Here is a 26540-nt window from a genome sequence, read left to right as displayed (position 1 = left end):
AGACAGACACACACACACACACACACACACACACACACACACAGACACACACACACACACGCACGCACGCACGCACATACACCACGACCCTCGTCTCGATTCCCCCTCTATGTTAAAACATTTAGTCAAAACTTGACTAAATGTAAAAATAAATCCGCAAATCGCGCACAATACACCAGTTAGAAAAACAAGGAGTACCAAAGCGGCGTGCAGAAACCAAACTGACTCAGAGACTGAGAAGAAACATGTATCACACGATGTGGATAGCAAACATTAAAATAAAACAGATAAGTCAAGCAAAAAATAAACACAAATATCGAAAACACAATAAACAAAGGTAAAGAAAACAAGTCGCGTAAGGCGAAAATACAACATTAATTTTAGTCAAGTAGCTGTCGAACTCACAAAATGAAACTGAACGCAATGCAACGCAGCAAGACCGCATTCTCGTAGCATCGTCAGTCACCCGCTCACGGCAAAGACAGTGAAATTGACAAGAAGAGCGGGGTAGCAGTTGCGCTCAGAAGGATAGCACGCTTTTCTGTACCTCTCTTTGTTTTAACTTTCTGAGCGTGTTTTTAATCCAAACATATCATATCTATATGTTTTTGGAATCAGGAACCGACAAGGAATAAGATGAAAGTGTTTTTAAATTGATTTCGAAAATGTAATTTTCATATTAATTTTTATATATTTAATTTTCAGAGCTTGTTTTTAATCCAAATATAACATATTTATATGTTTTTGGAATCAGCAAATGATGGAGAATAAGATGAATGTAAATTTGGATCGTTTTTAAAAAAAATTATTTTTTTTACAATTTTCAGATTTTTAATGACCAAAGTCATTAATTAATTTTTAAGCCACCAAGCTGAAATGCAATACCGAAGTCCGGGCTTCGTCGAACATTACTTGATCAAAATTTCAACCAATTTGGTTGAAAAATGAGGGCGTGACAGTGCCGCCTCAACTTTCACGAAAAGCCGGATATGACGTCATCAAAGACATTTATCAAAAAAATGAAAAAAACGTTCGGGGATTTCATACCCAGGAACTCTCATGTCAAATTTCATAAAGATCGGTCCAGTAGTTTAGTCTGAATCGCTCTACACACACACACACACACACACACACACACACGCACACACACACACACGCACGCACATACACCACGACCCTCGTTTCGATTCCCCCTCGATGTTAAAATATTTAGTCAAAACTTGACTAAATATAAAAACAACCAAACGCAAATGTACTACTACTTCTACGACTCGTTTGAATGTAAAACAGAAATGTAACACTGTCTGTGACAATGACGGTTCTACGACTCGTTTGAATGACGGTATAGATCGAACCTTAACCCACAACTACGAAAATTTGTGTCAGACTTTTTTGAACAGGAAAATATGCCTCTGTTCAACAGTAACCAACACATGGAAGATGTTTTTGAAACTTACAGAAATGTAACACTAGCCTATCTGTGACAATGTTGCTTTTGAATTGAACCCACATTTGTTGAACAGGAGAGAATGTTCCTGTTCAACAGTGCCCAAAACACTGAATCTGACGTTTTTGAATCTTTTCTGTCATCTAACTGAATCTGACGTTTTTGAATCTTTTCTGTCATCTAACCCAATTGCTCATGACTTCATCGATCTTGAACATGCCTACTTTTCAAAGAAAGACAGACAAAGCGAAATCTGCATGTTAGCCATCTGCCTGAAATGGTCAATGCACTTTTGTAAAATTGTCACAGCTGTTATATGCACTTTTGTGAAATGGTCAGTGCTGTTGTGCACTTATGCAAAACTTGGTGCTGTGCTGTTAACATTTGAACAAAATGCATTTTGTTCAAATGTTTAGTGCAACTTGCTACTATATAATCGCTGTATGCGCTTTGTGGTAATAATGCACTTTTGTCAAAAGTTTGCGCTAAATGTTGGCACTATGCATCATTGTTGGAGCACCCTCCTGTAGTAGATGCACCATGCATAAAAATGTACTGTGAAATGTTTCGTGTAAATTATTGTCACAATAATGTTTTGTGCGCCCCCATGTATGTGTTCTGTGCTAATAATGCACGGTTGTGAAATGTCCGTACACATTTTGTGGCACTATGTAATTGTTAGTGCATCCTCCTGCGGATGCTTCGTGCTAAAATTGCACTTCCATTAAAATATTGTACGCTCATGTCAACTGGTACTATATTTTCAATTGTTTCTCTGTCAATTTCAGATGTTTGTTTCCAATTACTTCAGTATCTCCCTGTTGCAATTCCAGGTGATTCATTATGCATGTGCCAATCAGTTTGAGGTGTTTAATTCTGATTCCTGTATTTACAGTGTAAAATTAAAACTATTGTTTTCAAACATTCCTATGACACCTGGTAATGGTTCTGTGTTTTTTTGTAATTTGTATTTTGTTTTTCTGCAATAAATATTTGAAATGGATCTGAGACTGACTTACTACTTTTAGCACTCTTTTTCACCACATTCCCACGTACAGATATTGCAATATCAACTCTTCCTTTCTACCTGTTTCAAACAAGCTCTATTTTTTAATTAAAAAGTGTTTTTTTCTTGTGGCTGTTTGATCAATTATGGCAAGCATTGACTAAAATAAACAATTTATATATATCCAGCACAACATGCAATTCATTAACTTTTGACCCTAACCTTTAACACTTCCCAAAATAAATCTTTGGTGGACATTGCATCGACGCTGTTCATTTTGAATGAACATTTTTCTTGTTAGATCAGTGGTCTATGCCGGCGCATAGTTGTGTATTGACTGGATCAATCGCCAACTCGCTGCGCTCGCGGTAAGTGCTGACAACCGGAAGAAAGCTGCATTCCGAAAAAAGTCACTTCCGTTTCGCCATTTTTCGATGATGCCAGAGAAGTGAACCATGATTTCAAGATGCCCGGTGCAAATTGTTGTATGCCTGGATGCAGCGTGAGCTCACTAAGATCTTCAACGCTTATAACTTTCCATGGTATACCAAACGGAAAAGCGGATGCCGAATGGAGAGCTGCTCTTCCACAAAATCAACCGTGCTGACAAGCTTTTCAACCCGAAGAATGCGAGGATGTTCCCGACATTTCAAAGAAACATGCTTCAAATACGGTACGTAAAAAAACTAGTAATATAGCGAAAATAAGCTTTCATCTGATTGTCTGTGCTGTGTTGTTTTGCTTGTAATGCTTCAAGTGACGAAGCTCTAGTAGTATCAATCAATCAGTATGAGGCTTAGTACTTGTAGTAACTAGTACTTTTACAGCTCGCAGACAAAAAATAACACAATCGTATTCTGAATCATACATTGACAAAGGCGTAATTCTGAGCTATAATTATTAGGTAATGGGGAAAAAAACCACTCTTTGTTCTTGTGATAATGTGTTTTTGAATATATTCTAGTAAACTTCTGGGTTAGAACTTAGATTTCTTTTGTTGTTTTACTCGGTCACTGAGTCAGTCTTGTTCATTCTTGACAGATTTGCAGTAGTGTGTTTTACTAATTCTTGTTTCTATTTCAATAGATCTAAATGTATAGGTCTGTTTAGTTAATTTAACTTATAATTTCGACTCAGCATTTTGAACATTTTCTTTGCATGTTTTTTTGCTGGGCCTACAGGCAAGCGAGCACTCATTCCAGGAAGTCTGCCAACCAACCATGTGCTACAGAAGTCAGTAGAAACACCAAAGACTCCAGCCAGGAAACCCCCAGTGAGTAAAAATTGCTGTTATTTGCCCAGTATAGTATGCTATTAGTGATACTGATAGTGATAATATGCTACTTGTAACTCTTTTGTGAGTACCGGTACATGTATACTGGGTGTTTTCTCAGTTTTTGTCCGCTGTCAGTGTGAGATTTATATTGTGGTATAACCTGTTTTTCTAGTTTCATGGTTTAGCCACGACTCACTTTGAATGAGGGTCATCTGCCAGGCATTTAGCTGATTATCTGATAAGTGATATTTTTTAATTTGCTAAATTTATAAATTACAGTTACAGTAAACTAACACTGTCGCACAAAGTATGTGACTTTAAAAAAAGATTTGTTTGAAATCATGTGAGCTCTGTCCACTAGATGATGGAGAAGGGAATTTTTCCAGTTGAGTCTGCAACATGGATTTTTTCTCTCTCGGATAACAAATACAGTATGGTAGGAAAAATTTAGGGTTGGTGTGGCGATAACTTCTTCTTCTGCGTTCGTGGGCTGAAACTCCCATGTACACTCGTGTTTTTACGTGTATGACCGTTTTTACCCCGCCATTTAGGCAGCCACACGCCGCTTTCGGAGGAAGCATGCTGGGTATTTTCGTGTTTCCATAACCCACCGAACTCTGACATGGATTACAGGATCTTTTCCGTGCGCACTTGGTCTTGTGGTTGCGTGTACAGTAGTACCTGCCATATCCGGTCACCCATTAGTCATTGCAAAGGTGACCGCAAATATCAGGTGGCCGTTCATTACAGGCCCCCTCTTCCTCCAAAAAAACCCCAAAAACACGATCAAGTTTTCATGAAGAAAAGAAAGCGATCATCCACGAGCCGCCGATTCATTGTCTCTGTTAGTTTTGCTTTCGTTTATACATCTTAATTATTTGCGTGTTTAACTCGATCGTCCTGGCTAAGCTATTGTTTCGTATGTTTCTATGTGTGTTGTTTGGATTATTATATATGTATTTGAGTGTCAGATAAACAAGTGTTTCAAACTCACATCAGCTGTGATCGATCCGGAAGTGACTGCCGTAAATGTACATGTATGCGCATGTCTGTATTTACAGTTTGCGCATGCGTAACTGTAAGTATTCATGTCGTCTGCTCGTGCTGTGCCGTCTGTGCACACAACACACACACACACACACCACAGGCGCTCGCCCGCGAAAGTGACAAGTGGCCGTTAAGTGGCCGCTCCTGTCGAGTAAGAGGGGCACCTTAGGGCAAAAATCAGTGACCGTTGACCGCGTCAGACAGGTTAACGGCCATTAAGAGTCAATTATAGAAGGAAAACTCATTAGTCATGGGAAAGCTGGCCGCTCCGGGTAGGTTCACGCCCACGAAAGGGCCGGAAATGGAAGGGACTACTGTACACACGAAGGGGGATAAGTCACTAGCAGGTCTGCACACAAGTTGACCTGGGAGATCGGAAAAATCTCCACTCTTAACCCACCAGGCGGCCGCAGCCGGGATTCGAACCCTCGACCTTCCGATTACGAGGCCGACGTCTTACCACCCCGCCACAGCGCCCGTCGTGTGGCGATAACAATAAAGATATGTCATAGTGACTTGACTAATTGATTTGAATTCTGCTGCAGGTCAGTCGCCCACGTACTCCAGCAGACATCAACTTGTGGTCGACGTGCGTGGGTTTTGCTCAAAATACGTAAGTATTCGTCAGTGTTTGGCTTCTCGAATTAAGTTTCAACTTAATCTCTGTCTCGAACCACAGGCGGAAGGTATCGTTCACTGGACCACTACTTACATAGAAAGACTATACTGAACGAATCGTCGGTAAGCTTACCACACTGTCATACTGTCATACTCATAGTGATATCACTGATACATTTGTACAGGTATTAAAACATGGCTGTTTGCTGAAAAAATTGTTGTGAAAAATTGTAATGTCTCTGAAGTTTGATTCAGTCCGTCATTCATTTTGATGGGAAGTCAACCCTTGGTGAGGCTAATACTAATATTGTTTTGATCTGTATTCTGCCAGTGCCATTGCCAACTGCCATTGTTGTTCTTGTGGAGTTCTAGAACAAGCTCTGGTTTGAATGACCAGCGACGGGCGCAGTGGCGTGGTGGTAAGACGTCGGCCTCGTAATCGAGAGGTCGGGAGTTCGAATCCCGGTCGCTGCCGCCTGGTGGGTTAAGGGTGGAGATTTTTCCGATCTCCCAGGTCAACTTATGTGCAGACTTGCTAGTGACTTAACCCCCTTCGTGTGTACACGCAAGCACAAGACCAAGTGCGCACGGAAAAGATCCTGTAATCCATGTCAGAGTTCGGTGGGTTATGGAAACACGAAAATACCCAGCATGCCTACTCAACGAAATCGGAGTGAAGCTGACTATGCTCTCAGAGTATAGTGTGGGGAACCCAAATGGGCAAACGAGCTCACACGTAACCAGACAATTCTGGAACGCTGAAGAAGAAGAAGAAGAAGAATGACCAGCTAAAATTAATGCTAATAGTAAATAAGTACATTATTTTTGCATTAGCGGGGTATACAAAATATTTTATTAAAAAAATACCGCATGGTTTTGCTTGATCAAATCATTTATCAGCTAACAATATGCTTTTATTTCAGTTGGACCTGACTTGAGCATGATTCCGTTGTCTCCGCAACAACAGCTTGATTGAGATACAGGCATGTCCAGTTTTCAGCAAGTGCAGGCTGAGTGTGAAGATCTGATTGCTGATCTAGACACAACATAAGCTGCTTGACACTATTCCAAGGTAAGCGAGAAGCTTTGAAAATAGTTACTTTAATTCAGTAATGCGTAATTATGTATGCAATACTCCTGCTGGTGAGTTCACTACAAACAGGTACTACATTAGAACTAGAAGAATAGGTTCCACAAGAACATTTCTGACTGTTGATGCCACTAAAACTCTCGTTACATCCTGCATTCTGTGTAGATTAGATTACAGCAAATCCCTTCTCATAGGCTGCCCTGACTCCACTCTCCAACCCTTGCAAAAAGTACAACACTCTGCAGCACTCCTCTCATGAAAGAACTTCACTGGCTTCCTGTATCTGAACGTATTAGGTATATAGCTGCCTGCTTCTGCTACAAGATCATCTCTGAATCGGCACCTGCCTATCTTTCGGAACTGGTCTCCCTCTACACTCCCTCTCGCACCCTTCATTCTTCTGCTGATGCTCGACTTCTCCGTCAAGGTTGCTTTAAACGCAAGGCTCATGGCTTCCGCACGTTTTCATATCATGGCCCTCAGTTATGGAATTCACTCCCCTTTCTATTACGTCACTCTCCATACATTTCATCTTTTAAGTCCAATTTGAAAACTCTCTTGTTCCAACAACATTACGGATAGTTCCTTAGGCCAAACAAAAAAATAGTCTGTTTACGGTAACATCGGCCCAAAAAATAGGGTCGGTAGGTCGGGATTTTTTTTTTCTCCAAAAAACATCAAATTATTTTGCCAAAAAACAAACTTTGTTTTAAGATTTTGATTTTTTTTTTCCCCCCCAAATGCCAAAAAAAAGTCTAGGGTCGCGCAAAAAAATAGGGTCGGTCGGGATACCGTAAACAGACTTTTTTTTTTTGGCCTTAGCATAGAGTCTGGGGATGTAAGATGTGCATGATGTGTTGTTTGAATCTGACAGTGATTGTATGAATTTTTTATACACGTATTGTTGTCACGCGCTTTGAACTTCTGATAAGGCGCTTTATAAATGCCCGTTATTATTATTATTATTATAAGTAGATACACACTTGTAAACTTATGTTAGTTTTCACACGTGAGCATGAAGTGCCTTTATGAGGAATGTAATTGTGGCTTGCAATATTGAATTTGAGGGATGTTTGCAGTTATGTAATATATTAGCACAGCTCAGTTTTCTTCAGGGTTCCGTGAGAACAGTGAAATTCTCCTTTGAGGACTAAAAAATATCTTGGATAATTGGTCTTAATTGGGGGGGGTGGGGGGGGGGGGGAGATTTAAAACATAAGTACATTCACATGTGTTTTTCATTTTCACTGTGTAAAGGTGGGGAGGTCCTTCTCTACTTGTTTCTTTGTTTTCCCATTGACATATATTTTTGTTCTTGTCTATATTTTTTACATAGGTGCTGTCCTCATCCCCAGCCGACTGTTTCCGCTGAAGCCGTGAAGGATGCTTCTTCATGTAGGCGTGGACATCTTTTTCATCGCCGTGCAAGGCTTCCAGTTCCAGTACCATATAATTTTGTGAATACTCTGGGGACCTGTCATCAACTTTGGAAGGACGCTTTATTTTAACACTTTGTACCCCATCTATGTTGACCAAGATTTTTTAAGCCGAGACCAGCTGTGCTGCAGCAGGTCACTCAGAATTGTAGAAACTGTATCAACAGGCTAGAATCCTGGCGTTAGATCAACGTTACAGGAAGCGACTGAAGCTAACAGTCTAAGCAGGATGCGGATATGTGCCGAATGATAACAGATGCAATGTACATAGTGACTGTGTGTACCTGGGAGACAAGGAGTTAAGACCACATCTGAACTGAGGATTTAGTCTCTCCATAATCAAACGCTGAAGAAGATTTCAGAATGAACTTTGTTAGATAAATTATGGTTGTTATGATCGTCACATTTTAGGTCCCCCCCTTCCCCCCTTTTCAAACTTCCCCGCTTTTCAGACCTTACATTTTTGGATTTTCTGTTCACAACCTGTTGTACATTTACCTAGATATTAAGCAGATTTCCTCCTTTTTAAGACCAGCTTATTTTTTTATTCTTGGAGGCCTGAAAAGGGTGTTTGGAAGGACACTGTATTTGTTTGTTCGAAATTCAGAATTCAAATAATTCTTCATCAACGAGTTATTACTGCCTCACCATAGCAGTTAGGCCAGTCTTACTAACTCTTACTTTTATTAATGTGCCGTGATGCAAAGACGTTGAGCAGTTTTCAGATGTTTATGAATCTAGGGCTTTCAAAATTTACTGACATACAATACAATACAATACAATACAATAACTTTATTAATCTCTAAAAGAGAAATTGCATTGCTGAGCTTTTGTGTCCGTAATAATAACATACATAAAACATTCAAAAATAAACATTTGTTCTTTGTCATGCATACATTCTTGTGTTCTTATACATTTCTTCATGTTGGACTCCATGACTCCATGACATCCAAACATGAAGTTCAGTTACCCCTTTTTGACTCACATGCGAAGCAAAAGTGAGTCTATGTACTCACCCGAGTCGTCCGTCCGTCCGTCCGTCCGTCCGTCCGGACGTCCGGCCGTCCGGAAAACTTTAACGTTGGATATTTCTTGGACACTATTCAGTCTATCAGTACCAAATTTGGCAAGATGGTGTATGATGACAAGGCCCCAAAAAACATACATAGCATCTTGACCTTGCTTCAAGGTCAAGGTCGCAGGGGCCATAAATGTTGCCTAAAAAACAGCTATTTTTCACATTTTTCCCATTTTCTCTGAAGTTTTTGAGATTCAATACCTCACCTATATATGATATATAGGGCAAAGTAAGCCCCATCTTTTGATACCAGTTTGGTTTACCATCAGGGTTCGTACAGAGTCCTTGAACCCTGGAAAACTCCTTGAAAATTGGAAAACCTTTTCCAGGCCTTGAAAAGTGCTTGAAAATAGAGTTTTGTTAAATAGTCATTGAAAAGTACTTGATTTTTCCAAATTGTTGCCTATACATTTCGTCAGCAGCTTGTCTTATTTAAAAAAAAAAATGTAACACCCTTTTTTTCGTCAAATACAGTACACACATTTTGGGAGAATAAAAGATCGAGTGAAAACGAAAGCAGACGAACTAACTATTATTAGTCACCCGTAGTTGCTTTCCTTCCCGGAAGTTAGCAAGGGAAACAACTACGGAATGACTAATAGTTTGCAGACGCGGAGAACCGCATTAATTTGGGGAAAATCATGTCCTTGAAAAGCATTTATTTGGTCCTGGAAATGTCCTTGAAAACTCCTTGAATTGTATCAGCTCTGCCCTGCAGGAACCCTGTACCTTGCTTCAAGGTCAAGGTCACAGGAGCTCTTCAAAGTTGGATTGTATACATATTTTGAAGTGACCTTGACCCTGAACTATAGAAGATAACTGTTTCAAACTTAAAAATTATGTGGGGCACATGTTATGCTTTCATCATGAGACACATTTGGTCACATATGATCAAGGTCAAGGTCACTTTGACCCTTATGAAATGTGACCAAAATAAGGTAGTGAACCTCTAAAAGTGACCATATCTCATGGTAGAAAGAGCCAATAAGCACCATTGTACTTCCTATGCCTTGAATTAACAGCTTTGTGTTGCATGACCTTGGATGACCTTGACCTTGGGTCAAGGTCACATGTATTTTGGTAGGAAAAATGTGTAAAGCATGTGAGTCGTATGGGCTTTGCCCTTCTTGTTAACTTTGAAGGTCACATTGTGGGCGAATTTTTAGCAAAAAGTTGGAACATGGTATGACTGTTCTTACTCACAAGGGAAGTGATTTTGTTATTTACTGATTTTCATTTTGTGTGGCCTTCTTTCACCCATTTAATCATTCATAAATGTTCATACCCAAGGGAAGTAATTCACATATATCTATGGCCAATGTTTTCACAGGGCATCTATAGTGTGGATGAACACTGTCTCCACTCAAAATAGTCCTTTGCTATTGTACATTGTGAATCAGCATTTTTGTTTTTGTCCTGTTTGAATAAAGTGCAATCATTTTACAACCAAAGTGTTAATGTTAAAGATGTTTACATAATGTGTGAAGGATGATGCATTTGAAAACTAATATTGTTAAATGTAAATTGACCTGTGACAAGTCAGCATAGTGCAATATCCAAGCATGAAACCCGCACACAATTCCCAAACAACATGCTTTCTTTTCCACAAAATTCCATCCAGTGGAAAACAATTATGTGAACGTCATAACATGGTGTTTTTTTACATTAATAATCAAGCCTTACACCAACTAAAATGGTGTTAATAGGCATTTGAGCAAGCTTTAACACCAACATAACATGGAGTTAATAGGCATTTGAGCAAGCTTTAACACCAACATAACATGGGGTTTTGCATGTTATACCAGCAATAACATGATGTTAATCACATTACAAGCAAGCTGTAACACCACCAAAACAAGCAGTTTTGCAAGTTAAGTCTACGATAACATGATGTTAATCACATTACAAGCAAGCTGTAACACCACCAAAACAAGCAGTTTTGCAAGTTAAGTCTACGATAACATGATGTTAATCACATTACAAGCAAGCTGTAACACCACCAAAACAAGCAGTTTTGCAAGTTAAGTCTACGATAACATGATGTTACTTGGCGTTAAACCAAAGCTTTAATGCCATCAAAACTTGGAATTTTTGCATGTTACAGACATGCTGTAACATGGTTTAACATGATGTTTTGACCGTCGCAAAACGCGCTGAAATTCCAGGCAATTTCGCTGCGATAACTTCAACAAAATCCAATCAAAATCTGGCGTTGTCGTGAACACCAAAATGTGATAAACCCATTGAAACTTGAAGTTTTGTTGGGATTTTGAGTAGTTTTGTAAGATACAAAACGCCACTTTTCGCCCAGTGTTGGATGGTTTGTCTTGCTAAAATCAAGGGATTGCAATTCGCGCTTTCACAAACCATGCAAACCCGACCGAGTTCTTCTCGAGATTCGTCCATCTTGCAACCCATTCAACGTGTGTTTTACTCTTGCTCAACATGCTGAGCAGGGTTTAGCCTGGAAGAAAAAGACAATGGGACATTTACATTTTGTCCCCACTCAACTAAATGTTAATGGGACTTTACATAGTCAAAGGTAAAACGCGCAAAGCAGGCTAGGCGGTCCGAAAATGCTTTTGCTGAAATATGCAAAACAGTGTTATTTGGTGCTTACTGGTGATATGATAATTTGCCAATGTATCAGATTAGTGTGTGTGTGTGTGTGTGTGTGTGTGTGTGTGTGTGTGTGTGTGTGTGTGTGTGTGTGTGTGTGTGTGTGTGTGTGTGTGTGTCGATCGATATCGCTTCTGTTGACAGTTACCACAGAGGTAAACGATAGTTCGCAGGATTGCTTGAATACTAATGAATCACATTTTAAAAGCCAATCACAGCGCATTTCACAAACTTGCAAGTTGCTCGGCTAAGCGAGCGTTTTTGCTCAAGTCATTCCGACCACTGTACTCCCGTGAAAAGTGTGCATGGGGTGGCGCAGTGGTACGTGATCTCACTTGACCCACTGAAGGGAATCCCAATGGGACATTTTGAGATGTTATGCGCCAATTGCGCAATGCACACTAGTAAATGAAACCCTGCCACGGAATGCGTTTGTCATGTTTTAATATGGAACAATTAACTTTCTATTCAGGACGGTCTCTCACAAGTTTCACAAGCTGTTACAAATTTGAATGAGGTTTGGACACCGGGGCTAAGAAACCATACAAAACTGAGTGAGGATATTTTTGCCGATTATATTTCGTGAAAGGCTCCCTGTTCAATTATGCGCGCCACGCACACAATGTTTGTCTGGCGTCGGCTACTTCAAAAGCTGCTATTATCACACGCAGGTGTTTTCCCCAAATCGTGTCGAGTTTTAAAGATGGTGAAATGCTCAGAAAACTGTTGAGGCAAGTCTTATCTTTGTTGTCGCAGATAAGGATATAAAGAGTCAAAACATTACACAACTATCCCACAGATCAACACACATATTTTTAGTGTTGCCAGCCAAACGAGACTTTATGTGGTTTGTCAGTTCGCATCTCCCGTCAACATTTATGTAACATATAGACTAGGCTATACAGACTGTGTGTGGTATGCCAAAATAGAACCAGTCTTTTTTTCGTAATCAAACTCAATGTCTTGGCGTAAACTACACAAGATAGAAAGGACTCTCTCTCGTCGATATTAATAGACTTCCATGTAGGCTTTTGAGTAATTAGTCCATGCCTTACGCTTTCCCGCGGGGACAATGATAACAAATTTGTTCGTAAAATTATTGCAGTTTTCCATTGCTTGTTCAAAAGCATAGATGCCTGAGGCATGACTGAAAGCCCTAGGTTTTGTGCACCTTGATGTGAGAAATCCAGTAACTATAAAGTCCAAATCATCATGTAGACTGACTCTGACAAGAAAGTTTCCTTGAAGCAATTTTGACCAAGCAAAAATAGAAATCTGTTGGTTGTTTTCCTCTGTGATTTAAAAATAACCAACTTTAACCAACTGAACTTTTCAGTTGCATGAGCACAAGACGCAGAAACGGTCTAATTCAAAACGGAACATTTCTTCACAAAAACGGAAGGAACATGAAGTCTACCCATGGGGTTTTTTTTCTCAGAAAAAACAAAACTTGCAAAAAGACATCAAACCAATCCGCAAGGGTTTATTACATGTTTGTACCCCCAACAATTTGTTTTCATGCCTATTATATGGACAAATCCCAGCCGACCTCTCTGTTGGATGAAAACAGTCCAATCTTGTGCGCAAGCAGTCACGCACTACAGCCGACCTCTTTGTTAGTTGATAACAGTCCAATCGTGTGCGCAAGCAGCCACAAACTATATACAGTCGACCTCTTTGTTGGTTGATAACAGTCCAATCGTGTGCGCAAGCAGCCACAAACTATACATACAGTCGACCTCTGTGTTGGTTGATGACAGTCCAACCTTTTGCACAAGCAGTCACGCACTACAGCCGACTTCTTTTTTTGGTTGATAACAGTCCAATCGTGTGTGCAAGCAGCCACAAACTACATACAGTCGACCTCTTTGTTGGTTGATAACAGTCCAATCTTGTGCGCAAGCAGCCAAAAACTATAATTATACAGCCGACCTCTTTGTTGGTTGATAACAGTCCAATCTTGTGCGCAAGCAGCCACAAACTATATACAGCCGACCTCTTTGTTGGTTGATAACAGTCCAATCTTGTGCGCAAGCAGCCACAAACTATATATGTTACAGTTAATCTGTGAAACCAGGGAATACGTGTTATATTAACTAAACTATTGTAGGTAATACATGAATTAACTGTTTGTTTCCGTCAGTTAATTCATTCCCTGGTTTCACAGATTATCTGTAACATATATACAATCGACCTCTTTGTTGGTTGATAACGCACTACAGCCGACCTCTAATTCGGTTGATAAAAGTCTTATCTAGCGCGCAAGCAGCCAGGAAACTATACTGTTTGAACAGCATTTTTCTTCGTAGTCCTGCGCAAAAGTATTGGTTCACACCGAATCTGCATAAAGGCAGGTGTGTCTGGAGTACAAGGAACAGTTTCGGATAGATACCAATAGTTTGCTTCTAACTTACGAGAAGTGACAAAAGGCTGAATAACGGTGAGGCCTAAAACAAAAATAGGTGTGGTTACGGTAACCCGACCTACCCTATTTTTAGGGGCCGACCCTATAACTTTTTATTACATTTGTCAAAAAAAGAAAAAAAAAGAAGAAAAAAAACCGAGTGCAGAAAACGCAATGAAAGCGACAGCGCTCGAGTCGCACACTTATTTCCCTGTCAAGTAGGTTTAATTTGTACACATTAGAAAAAAAAGTTTAAAAAAAAACGTGATTGCCTACCTTCCTACCCTATTTTTTTGGCTATGTTACCGTAACCACACCTATTTTTTTTTTTTTTTTGCCTTAGGAAGCATGTGTTTACCAACTGATTCGATTTAAGTTGTCAAGGGTTACTGAAAAATAGTACAGGCTGATGAGTGTAACGGAGTTGTGTGTCGGGATTTCAGCGAACTGTTTCGGATATTTACCAATTTGTTTCTGACTTACGAGAAGTGATACAAGGGCTAATTACGGTGAGTAAGCATATGTTTATCAACCGATCCGATTATTGTTGTGAAGGGTTACTGGAAAATAGTACGAATGAATGTAACGAGGTTGATGTTGTAGAGTTTCAATATGTGTGTGTTTCCCCCCGTTATTCCAAGGAACATTGTACTCTTTTTTTTAATTTTCCACTCATTTTTTGTTCTGCCAGCTTTCCACCGATTTATGTTTTTTATAAGTATAGGAAGTAACTTGTCGATTAAGAGGACATCAATTGGAATGACATTTATCGATGAACAGCGAGTCAGGAATTCAAAATGGCCGACGCATTTTGGTGACCAGATCAGACAAATACATAGACACAGAAGACTTTATATCATCTGAACAGAAGAATTTAAAATTTGTTTGTGGTGTAGTGTAAATGACAACAAACATAAAACATGATATTGAACAACATGAAATATTGAGTTGCACTAAAAGTACTAAATATGCATAATTCCTTAAACATGACTGCAGGCTCTCGGCGCAAATCCACACATCAACTCACAATTCATATTCCTATCTTCATTATTAAGTCAATATCATACCCACTGTTATTTTAGTATAATTGCTAACAACAAATCTAAATGCTTAATCTAAAACTTTGTCCTGCAACACAGAAAACACACACACACACACACACACACACACACACACACACACACACACACACACACACACACACACAAGTAGCAAATATGATAATAATAATCATCTTATAAATATTAAAAATTTCATATCATTCTTTTTTTAATTATGGGACATGGCTGATAGTACTTTGTGAAATTAGGTATCAGTGTACCCAGAACATGTTATTCGATATAGTGCAATTATTAATAAAGTTATCCATTAAATGGTGTAATTATGTTGGGACGAGATTTGGAATAAAGCAAAAACAAACATCCAATTTGTGGATAGTATTACATTATAACGTCTTCTTGCGATGAAATACAAATCTCAGTTCGTAGCCGCGATGTTATTTTGTTATTTTCCTTTTTTTATGTCTTTTTTATATACAGATAATGATATGTATATTGTCATATACATTTTTTTCTTTCAAAATTTTGTTTTGTCTTTGCTCTCACAAAAATGTAATCTTACATCTAACAATCAATTAACAGTTACACCTGGGTCATTTATTTTATTTTATTTGTTTATGTTGTATATTTGCCAAGCACATCATTGTGGGGCTTTTAATCAATAGCATGCATCCGTCCACTCTCAATGTGTTATCATTCATCATCTTTCAACATTTACCACTCAAGGAAACTTAGAGTTTGATAATACATTCTAACAATTCATTTTAACGACACATTCCTGATCTAAACGGCAACTATACAAGACCTATTGACAACATTAGGACAAAACAGACAGAAATATACAACGTAACATTCACCTGCAAGTAATACCAAAACATCAAGCATGCCGAGTACAATTCTCATAGAAAGAGAGAGAGAGAGAGAGAGAGAGAGAGAGAGAGAGAGAGAGAGAGAGAGAGAGAGAGAGAAATAGAAAGAGAGAGAGAGAGAAAGAGAGAGAGACAGACAGAGAGAGAGATATATATATATATACAGAGAGATATATATAGAGAGAGAGAAAGAGAGACAGAGACAGAGAGAGAGAGAGAGAGAGAGACAGAGAGAGAGACAGAGAGCGAGAGAGACAGAGAGAGAGAGATAGACGGCGGAACGGGGTAGTGATGGTGGTGGTAACATTAACAATGTTTACACTCTTAAATACAAATATAAATGATAGATTCTTCTTTAAAGTTCCATCCAGTTATAAACACAATGACAAGGAACCACACAAATACAAGACACCACTACACCCATAAAGGGACAGACAGGTAAAGGGATAAGACAAGCAGACATAAGACATAAGACGTACATTCATACCCACACACACATTTTTAACTATCAACTGTGAAAAAAGAAAGGCTCAAATAGACACTTTACCCTGGTCAGTAACCTAAAATAAATACCCTATAATAAGGGTTTAACAAATATTCGCATAGGGTGACCAATCTGACAAAAACATCCAAATATCTATTTCTAATAAAATTCATCTTTGTTTTAATATTTTCAAACAAACACACTCAAAAGCGGAACTGAACCTTAAAATTTACATTTATAAATATAATATTTTCCTAAAAGAATAATCAAATCTAAAACATTATCAGTGTTAACATTATCTTCATCTCCAAATATTATTAATCCTTTGCAAAATGTCGATCGTTCACAATGCAAACATTCTTTGTTGAATACATTATGCAATTCATTCCCAGAAGGTTTTGACAATTCTACAATCCCCAAATAAGTGAAAAAATTTATCTTCGTAATAACCACAAAATGTGCAAAGCGGTGAGTCTTTAATTTTACACAAATACAAATATGTGTTACAAGGTAGAATCCGGTGCAAGAGTCGCAACTGAAACCACCTTAAACTTATACAAGAGTACTTTGAAAGGGTTTCAAAAAAATACATTTCCAATTCATATTACTTTCATAGGTGTTAATTATTCCATTTTAAAACCGCTGATGCATTATTACTAAATAGTATACATTATAAATGATACCACCACTATCATTACCCCCCTCTCGCTCTCTCTCTCTCTCTCTCTCTCTCTCTCTCTCTCTCCCTCTCTCTCTCTCTCTCTCTCTCTCTCTCTCTCTCTCTCTCTCTCTCTCTCTCTCTCCCCCCTTTTTTTATCAGTATTGGAATCTGCATGTGATGTTATGCTCCGGCCATACTTAAGTGAACGGTATGTTATATGTCCGTCTGTCGGTTAGGTCCTAATGTTGTATGTCTTGTATACTTTCCATTTACATATTTATTATACATGTTGAAGGATGAATGAAGATACATTGTAGACGGATGCATGTTATGGATTAAAAGCCCCACGATGATGTGCTTGGCAAATAAAATTTAAAAAAAAAATAAAAAAAAACCGCTGATAGAATAAAGTTAGACTGCACAAACACCTTCTTCACAACCTGATTCCCTTGTTTATTTTCACTGACCACACTCTATTATCCACCGATTCCTGCTGCCAAATCAATGTCTTAAAATTTGATTTCATCTGATAACTTTTCACAGCGGATACAATTCTATTATACAACTATATATTACTTTTAACATTAACAAAACAATTCAGAAAACTCTTGATAATTCAAATATTTACCATCAGAATTAACTTAATATTTTACAATTATACAATTCCTTCTTCATACCAACTTTTAAAATAAATACTTCTATTATCTCTCACTATGTTATCATTATAAAAAAAGATTTGGGTTTTACTTAAAAGTAATCTAACTCAAAACAGGTATTTTTGATACTGCTAAAGGGAACTGTGCGCTAAGTGTCCATTAATTCCGTATTGAGCATTCTATGTTGCTGTTTTGATTCATTCTAAGACAATTTAATTTGATAAATGATCCGTTAGGTCAGGTTAAAATGTAGGAGTGTGTGTGAGGTAACAGACCGTTGGCGCTTTGGGACATTTAAAGATACATTCCTCGCGCGCGACAAAATTCATCTTATAGGCCTTTTTACATTTAGTCAAGTTATGACTAAATGTTTTAACATCGAGGGGGGAATCGAGACGAGGGTCGTGGTGTATGTGTGTGTGTCTGTGCGTGTGTGTGTGTGTGTGTAGAGCGATTCAGACTAAACTACTGGACCGATCTTTATGAAATTTGACATGAGAGTTTCTGGGTATGATATCCCCGGACGTTTTTTTCTTTTTTTCGATAAATGTCTTTGATGACGTCATATCCGGCTTTTCGTGAAAGTTGAGGCGGCACTGTCACGCTCTCATTTTTCAACCAAATTGGTTGAAATTTTGGTCAAGTAATCTCCGACAAAGCCCGGACTTCGGTATTGCATTTCAGCTTGGTGGCTTAAAAATTAATTAATGACTTTGGTCATTAAAAATCTGAAAATTGTAAAAAAAATTATTTTTTTCTAAAACGATCCAAATTTACGTTCATCTTATTCTCCATCATTTGCTGATTCCAAAAACATATAAATATGTTATATTCGGATTAAAAACAAGCTCTGAAAATTAAATATATAAAAATTATTGTGTGAGTTTAGAGGGAGCGGTTAGCGACAATAAACTCTATTTAAACGAGACAGATATGCGGGAAAGGGGGGGGGGGTGTAGAGGTAATGCAGGGGGAAGTGATAGCAAGTCCCGTGGGAACGAATGCGGGGAATGGAAGAGGGTTGGAGGGCAGGGGGTAGGTGATGAGTGAAGGAGAGCCATCTGGAATGAAACAATGGTAACCGATAAGGGGGAGTCCGAGAGAGAGCGAGTACCGAAGTCATTAGTAGCAGCGCGGCGGCCAGCAAGCAAGTTCGGCGACTTTTTCAGTCCTGCAAACCATGGAGTTCAATTTTACTTCTTGGGCAAAAAATCTGCCCCAACCTGTAATTGAGGTTCTGGAAAAAGAGGAGTTCACAAGCCTCAGTGCCTTGAAATATGCAGGAGAAAAGGACCTGGAAAGCCTTAAGTTAAAACGAGGCCACATAGTGGAATTAAAAGCGGCAGTGGCAGACCTGCAACAGAAGTACGGGGGAGGGCCGTTGCGTGCTGCCGACCAAGTGGCACCGCTCCAGGGTCTTCTTGGCAACATGGCCATACAGTCTGCTTCACCAGGTGAGACTTATTTACGAATTGTTGACTTCGTACCGGCTTCTATGGCGGTGGAGGAAGAGGTGACGCTCGGGGGAGGTGTCACGCTCAAGCTGGCCAACAAACCAAAGTTGGAGAAAGTATCCCCCTGCCACTGGATCGTGGCAAATGCTAAAATAATGGCAAAACTCATGAACACCGTGGACTTCGACCACGAAGCTTACCTCGGTTATACAGAGATGGTGGGCGAGCTCGGCGCAAGATTCTCCTGGCAGTCGGTGCTCCTTTATGATGATGAGTACAGGAAGCGCCAGTCTACCAGCGGGTTTGCTTGGGGAACCCCCAACCCCCACCTGTCCACAGTGATTCTCCGTGAGCGTGCCCAACAAGTTCCTGGCAACAAAAGCGGCAAGGCCACGACGGGAAGCGGCGGTATTCGACGACCTGTGGGACCCAGTGGGAAGGAGGTGTGCCTGCAGTACACAAACAAAGGCACATGCCTCTACGGGTCCCGCTGCAGGTTCGAACACGTGTGTGACACGTGTGGAAAGGAGCACCCCGGCAAAGACCACCAGGCGACAGCAAACACCAATGCCTAGGATACAGCGCAGCGAACTGACAACACAACGGTAGGCCCCACCTATTCCAGCCCGTTCCCTCAATTAGATCCTCATAACTGTGCGTTTTTAGGAAATCATGCATCTATTAGTGCAAAATCTCAAATGTGGCACTCAGTGCTAGAGGGCGATTGTGACAGAGAATTTTTGTTAGACGGTATACAGCACGGTTTTCGTGTAACAGAAAAACATAAAACATGTGTGTTAGCGGCAGAACAAAGCAATCATAAATCAGCGTACGATCATCGTGACGTGGTAGAACAAGAACTGTTAGATCAAATAGCGAAAGGAAATTATATAATGGCAAGTAAGAAGCCAACGGTGGTAAGCGCACTCGCCGCGATCCCCAAAGAAGATGGTAGCGTTAGGCTAATTCATGACGCCAGCAAACCAACAGGTAGGGCAATGAACGATTACTCCGTCCCTGAGTCGGTGAAGTTTCAAACAGTCTCTGATGCGTGCGCCTTAGCGAAGACAGATTATTGGTGTGCTAAAGTCGACTTGCAGTCCGCATATCGCTCAGTGTGCATCAGTCCGGATGATTATTGTGTAACGGGACTCAAGTGGCATTTCAAAGGAAAAAAGACACCGACTTATTTGTTTGACAGTCGACTTCCATTTGGTAGCAATGTTGGACCGTCACATTTCCATAGACTTTCACAGGCGATTCGCAGGTGCATGGCCAGGAGAGGCATGCCTGGTGTGTTAGCATATATAGATGATTTTCTTTTAGTAGCAGCAACAAAAGAGGAGTGCAACGACATGTTATTCTCTTTAATTAGATTATTGAGGGAACTAGGCTTCAACATTAGCTGGAAGAAGGTGGTGGGGCCCACCCAACGTATCACATTTCTTGGAGTCGACATCGACACGCGGAACAACACTCTGTCACTTGGAAGTGACAAACTGCAGCAACTGCGGCGGCGACTACTGCAATTTCAAGGAAAGAAGCGCGCGACAAAAACTCAGCTTCAAAGCATCGCGGGTTCTCTTAATTGGGCCTGTCAAGCTGTCAGAGGAGGAAAATTCTTTCTGCGGCGGATACTGGACACAATCAAACCCCTACAGCAGCAGCGGCACAAAGCAAAGCTTTCTAGCGAATTCCAGAAAGATGTGCAATGGTGGCTTTCTTTTATGCATGTATTTAATGGAACAGTGTATTATTTCCACAATGCAAAACAGCATGTCCATGTGGACGCTTGTAATATTGCAGCAGGTGCCTTTTGGCAAGGCGACTGGCAGTACACCTACTTTGAAAAAGACATGCCGGCAGCGAATGATTTACACATAAACTTTAAAGAAGTATGTGCTGTGTTACAAGCTGTGACACGATGGGCACCGATGTGGTGCGGACAAGAAGTGATTGTGCATACTGATAGTACTGTGACAAAAGCGATTATCAATAAGGGCAGATCTACTAATCAGTATGTCAACAGCTTACTTCGGAAAATGGCATGGGAATGTGCTAAAGTAAACTGTAGCATTGCGGCGGTGCATGTGGCCGGTTGTGTAAACATTATGGCTGACACTATTTCACGTCTTCACGAGCCCAGGCGGCGCGAAGAATTAGTGCGGCTGTTGACTTTCTGGCACCGGGGGAGACCCCCCAACGTGAACCTGTGTGACCATATGTCTGACCAAGCCCTTGTGTTCCTTCTTTCCAGGTCAGGAATCCCGCTTGGGCGCTCAGCTGACAGCAGAGGTATTGGATTACAGGGCCAGCGCCTTCTCTGATAACACCAAGAAGACATATCGCACTCACCTCACCTCGTATTTACGCTTCTGTGCGGAGATGGACATAATGCCAGTGCCTGTGAACGAGCAGACTGTTGCGCAATACGCAGCGTACTTAGCCAGACGCTTAAAACCGTCGTCCATTAAACAGTACATAAACATTATTCGCATCCTTCATCTGGAAAGTGGTTTGCCGCACCCCTTTAAAGACTCGTGGTATGTACAGACCACTCTTAAAGGCATTGAGAAATCTAAAGGGTGTGCTGTAAACAAGAAAACCCCAATCACTCCTGAACTACTACATATTATCAAGCGCCAGCTGAATTTTCTTTGTAAAGAAGACATTGTGTTTTGGGCGGCGTGTTTGGTGCTTTTCTTCGGAGTTCTCCGAAAATCAAACTTGTTCCAGGACAACGGGAATTTTGATCCCGATAAGCAGCTTACACGAGATCGCGTGGTGATTTTGGGGACGGACAGTGTGTCAATAACTTTTCAATGGAGTAAGACAATTCAGCGTAAAGAACGCTCCGTGGAAATAAAGCTTCCTGCAATGCCTTCACATCCTTTATGTCCAGTGTCCGCAGTGACTGAGATGTTTCATGTGTTGGGACCGATGGGCCCCAAGGCGCAGGTTTTTCCGATCAAAGGATCTGATTTCAATAAGAGACTGCGTGTAACTGCTGCTGTTGCTGGAGGGAATTTCTCTAGTCACAGTTTCCGGCGGGGCGGCGCCGCGTGGGCGTTGAGTTGTGGCGTGCCGGGTGAAATAGTTAAGGTGATGGGGGACTGGAAAAGCACTGCTTACTTAGGTTACTTAGATCAGCTGCCGCCCAAGGTGATTGACTCGTATAGATTGCATATAGTCCGCAAAACCCCTTCAACTAGTACAACATAACACTCCTAACTAATAATACTATTTTCTTGAATTGGGCGGAATAACGAGTGTAACTTCCTATTTGGGATTTATCTCTGAACAATGTTATCTTTCATGGTCATTGTCAGATGGTATTTTTCTCTGAAGTAAACTGCCCTCGTTACTTGGCCCAAACCAATGAACCTCTTGGCTATACGTATTTTGGTACGGAAGCGTGAGTGTAAAATGTGTGCGCGCGCGTGTGTGTGTGTGTGTGTGTATGTCAGTGTATGTGTCTGCGCGTGTGACGATGTGTGTGTGTGTGTGTGTGTGTGTTAGTCAGTGACAGTTGCCTGGTGTTCGACAATTGCAGCTGGGGAGGGGGGGGGAGCATTAGTGAGTAGTTTAAGTGTGAGTTTAGAGGGAGCGGTTAGCGACAATAAACTCTATTTAAACGAGACAGATATGCGGGAAAGGGGGGGGGGGGGGTGTAGAGGTAATGCAGGGGGAAGTGATAGCAAGTCCCGTGGGAACGAATGCGGGGAATGGAAGAGGGTTGGAGGGCAGGGGGTAGGTGATGAGTGAAGGAGAGCCATCTGGAATGAAACAATGGTAACCGATAAGGGGGAGTCCGAGAGAGAGCGAGTACCGAAGTCATTAGTAGCAGCGCGGCGGCCAGCAAGCAAGTTCGGCGACTTTTTCAGTCCTGCAAACCCCCCATCCACCCCCCGGCATCCACCTCAGTATTCGTTTTGTTGACAGTTCGCTGCGTGCATTGTGTACCCCCTTTCGAGATGATTGCATATGCATATTTTGAATCAATTTCTTGCATAGTATAATCAAAATGAGGGCTATATATGTGTTAATTAGTAATTGATGTTGTTGAATTCATTGTCATTGTTTTTAATTTTTTTTTTATGAATAGATATGTATGTTAACATTTGTTTCTTTGTGTGTGTGTGTGGTTTTGTCAACAAAACGAATACTGAGGTGGATGCCGGGGGGTGGATGGGGGGTTTGCAGGACTGAAAAAGTCGCCGAACTTGCTTGCTGGCCGCCGCGCTGCTACTAATGACTTCGGTACTCGCTCTCTCTCGGACTCCCCCCCTTATCGGTTACCATTGTTTCATTCCAGATGGCTCTCCTTCACTCATCACCTACCCCCTGCCCTCCAACCCTCTTCCATTCCCCGCATTCGTTCCCACGGGACTTGCTATCACTTCCCCCTGCATTACCTCTACACCCCCCCCCCCCCCTTTCCCGCATATCTGTCTCGTTTAAATAGAGTTTATTGTCGCTAACCGCTCCCTCTAAACTCACACAACAATCCTGTCGATTTGTCAATACATGTATTTGTAAATAACCGCGGACATAACAACTTACCTCTTTTCCTGAAGAGATGTCCCATACAGATGGCCATCACTGTGACAATCAGCAGCAAGAAGCCAACAACACCTCCAAGTATGAAGAGTCCAACATTAGTTTCACTTCGGTGTCCAAAGTCAGCTGAGCCTACAACTAAAATTCATTCATAATTCACACATGTTTTAAAATCAACAAAATGAGGAAGCATACAGGATTAATGCCTACACTATAAAAACAAGTCGCGTAAGGCGAAAATACAACATTTAGTCAAGTAGCTGTCGAACTCACAGAATGAAACTGAACGCAATGCAACGCAGCAAGACCGTATACTCGTAGCATCGTCAGTCCACCGCTCGATGCACAGGCAGTGAAATTGACAAGAAGAGCGGGGTAGTAGTTGCGCTGAGAAGGAAAGAACGCTTTTCTTTATCTCTATTGGTTTAAACAATGTTTTATTAAATCAAACATGATACAAAATACAACGATAAACAATAGGGACACGAACTCAAGCAAACGCTTATATTACGCGCCCTACGTAGTAGGAAAATAACGCAAATATGATGTCGGACAAGCATTACTTATCTCTTCGTTTTAACTTTCTGAGCGTGTTTTTAATCCAAACGTATCATATGTATATGTTTTTGGAATCAGGAACCGACAAGGAATAAGATGAAAGTGTTTGTAGATTGATTTCGAAAATTTAATTTTCATATTAATTTTTATATATTTAATTTTCAGAGCTTGTTTTTAATCCAAATATAACATATTTATATGTTTTTGGAATTAGCAAATGATGGAGCATAAGATGAATGTAAATTTTGGATCGTTTTATAAAAAAAATATTTTTTTTACAATTTTCATTTTTTTAATGACCAAACTCATTAATTAATTTTTAAGCCACCAAGCTGAAATGCAATACCGAAGTCCGGGCTTCGTCGAAGATTACTTGACCAAATTTTCAACCAATTTGAACCAACCAAAGACATTTATCAAAAAAATGAAAAAAACGTATGGGGATTTCATACCCAGGAACTCTCATGTCAAATTTCATAACGATCGGTCCAGTAGTTTAGTCTGAATCGCTCTACACACACACACAGACACACACACACGCACACACACACACGCACACACACACACACGCACGCACATACACCACGACCCTCGTCTCGATTCCCCCCTCTACGTTAAAACATTTAGTCAAAACTTGACTAAATGTAAAAAGAGTCAAAAACTCGTTAATATTTAAACAAAATTAAATGTATTTGAACTTTAGATTCACCTTCCTTGAGCCATGTGTCGTTCGAGTCGGACACACACTTTTGTCATCATTTTCACGAGTTTTCATTCACAAACGCCTGGGAAATAAATCTCAGGTTACCCATGCAATAAATCCCCGGTTACCATAGTTCCGAGAAGCAGGTTATACATGGATAATCAAAAGCAAACCCAATTGAAACGCTCGGGGATTCTTCTGCTCTTTTCATTGGTGTTTCCCCAGACCTAAACAGACGACACGACACTGTTTTGCAAAGTTCCAAAAACGAACTGGCAAACTGGTAAAAGTAAACAAAAACCAAAACTACTTCATGAAAGGTCATACATTCACCACAAACAAATGAAACTGAGCGATATGTTTTGTCTTCTTACAAAGTCATGGAGTGCGTGTATCTGTGTTTCGATACACAGACGTTCGGAGAAACAAGTTCAAGTCAAACCAATTGACCCCTGACACACAACTTTTGACCCGTGCACAAGACGTTGTATCGACAAACGAAGCGCAAATAAGAAATAATAATACAAGTAAAGAACATAGCAACAAGATATGCACACATCTAACAAAGCCGAGCAAGCAGAATGACAGGTCTAATGAAAAACAAAGAGGCAATGATTCAGAAACAAGATCGCGATTCTTTCCTTCGCTGCACGACGCAAATCTTCCGTAACCTTTGACCCAACGTAGCTTCCATATTCGATCACTAAGCTTAATTACAACGGAAAACCGAGGGGGTGGAATACTGGGAGGAACATACAGAACTGTACGTGCTTCCTCAAACCTGACATATTTATCTCAACATTTTATGAACTTAAAACACAGAAAGTTGCTTTCACACGCCAGCTGTGATTGCAACAACGTGCTTGGGCTCAAACCATGAGTTATCAAAACGAAACTCGTGTTTGAAAGCATGGCTCCCTGTGTTGATTTGGCACTTATTTTCTCACTACCAAAATGATGACAAAAACGATGTTTGGTGGTTTGTTGTCAGACCAGCTTTTTTGTCGGTCCTCGGGGGGTCATTTCGACTTTAGTTTTATATTTATTGACCGCGGCCGATATGGCCGCGGCGTCTGAAAAGACGATATGCTCCCCCTCCGACCGACAAAAAAGCTGGTCTGTCAACAACCCATCAAACATCTTATAATAATTCGGGGGCTAACCGAGACTGCCAAAGAGTGTATAATGGTGTGCGTTTAATCGTAACAAAAAACAAGTCGCGTAAGGCGAAAATACAACATTTAGTCAAGCTGTCGAACTCACAGAATGAAACTGAACGCAATGCATTTTTTCAGCAAGACCGTATACTCGTAGCATCGTCAGTCCACAGCTCATGACAAAGGCAGTGACATTGACAAGAAGAGCGGGGTAGTAGTTGCGCTGAGAAGGATAGCACGCGTTTCTGTACCACTCTACGTTTTAACTTTCTGAGCGTGTTTTTAATCCAAACATATTATATCTATATGTTTTTGGAATCAGAAACCGACAAGGAATAAGATGAAAGTGTTTTTAAATT

The 26540-nt window shown here is 40.4% G+C and overlaps 2 protein-coding genes across 2 annotated transcripts; both read left to right on the top strand.

Annotated features, from left to right (window-relative positions):
• The first annotated feature begins 1122 nt into the window (after window positions 1-1122).
• Window positions 1123-9258, top strand: LOC138956389 (uncharacterized). Its single transcript, XM_070327756.1, has 5 exons — window positions 1123-3126; window positions 3635-3726; window positions 5322-5389; window positions 6318-6466; window positions 7821-9258. Exons 1-4 carry the CDS (start codon window positions 2949-2951, stop codon window positions 6325-6327), a joined length of 348 nt encoding a protein of 115 aa, XP_070183857.1. The 5' UTR covers window positions 1123-2948; the 3' UTR covers window positions 6328-6466; window positions 7821-9258.
• An 11869-nt stretch (window positions 9259-21127) lies between these two features.
• LOC138956390 (uncharacterized) lies at window positions 21128-22425 on the top strand. Its single transcript, XM_070327757.1, has 2 exons — window positions 21128-21155; window positions 21461-22425. The coding sequence occupies exons 1-2, from the start codon at window positions 21128-21130 to the stop codon at window positions 22423-22425; spliced, it is 993 nt and encodes a 330-aa protein (XP_070183858.1).
• Window positions 22426-26540: the final 4115 nt, after the last annotated feature.

The sequence above is a fragment of the Littorina saxatilis genome, unplaced genomic scaffold (assembly GCF_037325665.1).
Source record: "Littorina saxatilis isolate snail1 unplaced genomic scaffold, US_GU_Lsax_2.0 scaffold_830, whole genome shotgun sequence".
In the NCBI taxonomy this organism is placed as follows: Eukaryota; Metazoa; Mollusca; class Gastropoda; order Littorinimorpha; family Littorinidae; genus Littorina; species Littorina saxatilis.
The sequence above is the reverse complement of the archived record's forward strand: the minus strand, read 5'-3'. Positions and strand labels throughout refer to the sequence as shown.